This window comes from Spermophilus citellus, assembly GCF_964194105.1.
Source record: "Spermophilus citellus genome assembly, chromosome: 4".
Classification (NCBI taxonomy): domain Eukaryota; kingdom Metazoa; phylum Chordata; class Mammalia; order Rodentia; family Sciuridae; genus Spermophilus; species Spermophilus citellus.
Window position 1 is genome coordinate 180,362,321 of NC_138185.1, and position 4,002 is coordinate 180,366,322.

The following is a 4,002-nucleotide window of genomic DNA, read 5'->3' on the forward strand; positions in this document are numbered from 1 at the left end:
AGATTTTACTGTTTGCACAATTACTGTACTTTCCTTATCTATTTATTACCCATTTTTCTACCCATTTGTCCTCATACTGTATATTAGATCTCTGGACTTTTTTATCCTACATATCTACTACTTTGTATCCTTTGACCTATTCCATTTCCTCTCCTGGCACCACCTTGCCCTGCCACTTTTCCATTTTGTACCTCTACCACTGTTCTATTATCTTTCTCCATATATTTGACTTTATACAAATGGTATAGGACATTCAGGAGACTTTATACAGTGGATTTCCCCATCCCTTTGGGGCTATGAGAGGAAAGTCTATCCACACCCCTCAGCCCATTCCTCCCTGGAGTGGTCCATCCATCTCTGTTATGATTAGGCTTTTTGCCCTCTTTCCTCAGTCTTGGAAAAAAAGGATAGGACAACTCAAGAACTGCCTTTCAGTTAGGTTATATGCTGGGTCCTAGGAAAGGGAAGTGTTAGAGATGAGAAAGCTCCCCTGGCTGAAATGGAATGAGGAAGGAGATGTGAGTGCATGGAGTGCATGTAAGTGTGTGTTTTGGAAAGGCTTTGGAGTAGTGAAATAAAAGTAAAGACGATAATGTAAGCAGTGGAGAAAGAAGCAGAAAGAAAAAGACATACTGAGGAAACATTTGAGAGAGATCGCCTAGTTCTCTGTTTACAAAGTTATCTTTCAGTAGCTGATTTCTAGTCTCTGAGGGCTGAGGTCTACTTGACTCTGACTTCTGAGCCATCCCATCATGACCTTTGTGTTTTGCCCCGTCATGCAGGACAAAATCACCAAAGCTAAGGAATTTTGGCCCCTCTTGCTGCTCACAGGGGATAGGGTGACATAACTATTTCAGCCAGAGGAAAGGACAGGTAAACAAGGAAGCTAAAACTATCAAACACTGCTTAGCCCTACAATACTGGGGGGGGGGATGTTTTGCTTTTATGATTGTATGAAACATTGCTTATGATGAGCAAAAATGTAGAATTCTGTTATACCCCCATTTTCTATTTTAGCTTTAGCATGTATACCAGTTCCAATGTATATAACCAATTTCTGACCAAGTTTTGAATTATTTGCCTTCATAACCAATCTAAATAGACAATGTCATAAATGATGTCAATGTTGTACATACAGTGTTATTATTGTTCAAGGAACTTACTTTTAATTTACAATTTGTCTAATGGATTCATTAAGGTACCAATTCTAACATTTACAATTTATGATGATACTTACTACTCAAAGTCGCCAAAGTTGGGTGAATTCAGAAAGATAATTTCTTTGCTTTTGAATATTTCTGTAGTCTCTGTCTAGTGAAAATGCAATGGTTCTGGCCCTATGTTAGGCAAGAACTGCTGGAAATGAATTCTTTCTTTCATTTAATATTTGCAAAAATGATCCCTGGTAGGAAATGTTACACAAAGTTCAATTCTACCTCCTCAACAAACCTCCCCTTACACCTCATCCTCTCCAACCCAGCAACCCCACCACAAAACACCCTGACTTCCCAGCAAGTCTCCATCTGTCTTTCTACTTGCCCTGTATGTTAGACTTCAACAAGCAAATGGAACAACTACCCAAATCCAAGTCCAGAGCTCTGAATTGGAAGGTCCCTGTGTAGTGCAGGGTTAAGGAAAGTAAGCAAACTTCTGACAGCAATGTTACAGGCCTACTTCCTGGCACATAGAAGTCTGTGATGCAAATATGAAGAAAAGAGTGAATGAAGAAATAAGGTCCGATGAGCACTTAAGAAAAGAAACAAAGACAATCTCAGCTCTCAAAGGGTTTATAGTCTGTTTAGAGTTAGAAAACATTAATTGAGGCCATTTTGTGAAGAGACGAAGGCTGAGCGGTTGCGGCCGCCTTGCTGACCTCGAGCAGCGGTCGACTTCTTCATATAGAATCTGGGAGTAGGAGATTCAGAATCGAATCTCTTCTCCCTCCCCCTCCTGGTTACAAATCACTTGAAATATATAAGTTAGTGGATCTTTGCTGAGTGAGATTTTTTTGATCTTCAGCTACATTCTTCCGCCTTTGTGAGGAACCTTATCAGACACGATGGCTAGCAACGTTACCAACAAGACAGATCCACGCTCCATGAACTCCCGTGTATTCATTGGGAATCTAAACACTCTGGTGGTCAAGAAGTCTGATGTGGAAGCAATCTTCTCCAAGTATGGAAAAATTGTGGGCTGCTCTGTCCATAAGGGCTTTGCCTTCGTCCAGTATGTTAATGAGAGAAATGCCCGGGCTGCTGTAGCAGGAGAGGATGGCAGAATGATTGCTGGCCAGGTTTTAGATATTAATCTGGCTGCAGAGCCAAAAGTGAACAGAGGAAAGGCAGGTGTGAAACGATCTGCAGCGGAGATGTACGGGTCAGTACCAGAACACTCTTCTCCGTCCCCTCTACTCAGCTCCTCTTTTGACTTGGACTATAATTTTCAACGTGATTATTATGACAGGATGTATAGTTACCCAGCACGAGTTCCTCCTCCTCCTCCTATTGCTAGGGCTGTAGTGCCCTCTAAACGCCAGCGTGTTTCAGGAAACACCTCCCGAAGGGGCAAAAGTGGCTTCAATTCTAAGAGTGGACAGCGGGGATCTTCTTCCAAGTCTGGAAAGTTGAAAGGAGATGACCTTCAGGCCATTAAGAAGGAGCTGACCCAAATAAAACAAAAAGTGGATTCTCTTCTGGAAAGTCTGGAAAAAATTGAAAAGGAGCAGAGCAAACAAGCAGTAGAGACGAAGAATGATAAGTCGGAAGAGGAGCAGAGCAGCAGCTCCCTGAAGAAAGATGAAACTAATGTGAAGATGGAGTCTGAGGGGGGTGCAGATGACTCTGCTGAGGAGGGGGATCTACTGGATGATGATGATAATGAAGATCGGGGGGATGACCAGCTGGAGTTGATCAAGGATGATGAAAAAGAGGCAGAGGAAGGAGAGGATGACAGAGACAGCGCCAATGGCGAGGATGACTCTTAAGCACATAGTGGGGTTTAGAAATCTTACCCATTATTTCTTTACCTAGGCGCTTGTCTTAAGATCAAAATTTCACCAGATCCTCTCCCCTAGTATCTTCAGCACATGCTCACTGTTCTCCCTATCTTTGTCCTTCCCGTGTTCATTAATTCATATTGCCCTGCGCCTAGTCTCATTTTCACTTCCTTTGACGCTCCTAGTAGTTTTGTTAAGTCTTACCCTGTAATTTTTGCTTTTAATTTTGATACCTCTTTATGACTTAACAATAAAAAGGATGTATGGTTTTTATCAACTGTCTCCAAAATAATCTCTTGTTATGCAGGGAGTACAGTTCTTTCCATTTATACATGATTTCAGTAGTTGCTTCCCTAACTGCAAAGGCAATCTCATTTCGTTGTAGCACCTGAGAGCAGCTTTGAGTTTTAGAGGTATGTGTGTTATCCCCCACATAATAGTCCTGTGTGGGGCTGTTCAACACAAATGTAACAATGTATTTTTGTGAATGAGAGTTGGCATGTTAAATGCATCCTCTAGAAGAATAATTAGTGTAATAGTCTTTGTTTTCTAAAGTTGATACTGTGGGTTATTTTTGTGAACAGCCTGATGTTTGGGACCTTTTTTCTCAAAATAAACAAGTCCTTATTAAACCAGGAATTTGGAGAAAAAGACCTGGTTTTTTATTTTTGTATTTTATAATTATTTACTTCAAATTCTTTGTTTTGCAGCAACTTCCACAAAACCCTTAGAATATATTAAATATATTTTTCTTGGAGTATGATCATTATGCGTATCAGCATACACTACTCAAATTTCATCAAGATGGATGTTGCATTAAGGAGTTAATTATCTGTGACATGGAATGGAGATTCTTTTAATAACTGTTTATAGCCCCAGGTACCTTACCTGGATTCTGAGTCTGTGCCTCAGTGTTATTAAAAATAGGAAAGCTTTCTTTCCTTGTTCTGTAGTTTGTGCCTTCCCGTATAACTTAGAACATAGTAAAGGTTATACATTTAAAAAAA

The 4,002-nt window shown here is 40.4% G+C and overlaps 1 protein-coding gene across 2 annotated transcripts; it reads left to right on the forward strand.

Moving 5' to 3' along the window:
- Positions 1 to 1,822: 1,822 nt before the first annotated feature.
- Positions 1,823 to 3,268, forward strand: LOC308647050 (heterogeneous nuclear ribonucleoproteins C1/C2-like). 2 transcript variants are annotated; one of them, XM_081290823.1, is made up of 2 exons: positions 1,823 to 1,953; positions 1,999 to 3,268. In XM_081290823.1, the coding sequence occupies exon 2, from the start codon at positions 2,060 to 2,062 to the stop codon at positions 2,981 to 2,983; it is 924 nt and encodes a 307-aa protein (XP_081146949.1). In that variant the 5' UTR covers positions 1,823 to 1,953; positions 1,999 to 2,059; the 3' UTR covers positions 2,984 to 3,268. The 2 variants fall into 2 exon arrangements, with proteins under 2 accessions (XP_081146949.1, XP_081146950.1); XM_081290824.1 differs by having other exon boundaries at positions 1,828 to 2,376; positions 2,416 to 3,268.
- The last annotated feature ends 734 nt before the right edge of the window (positions 3,269 to 4,002 follow it).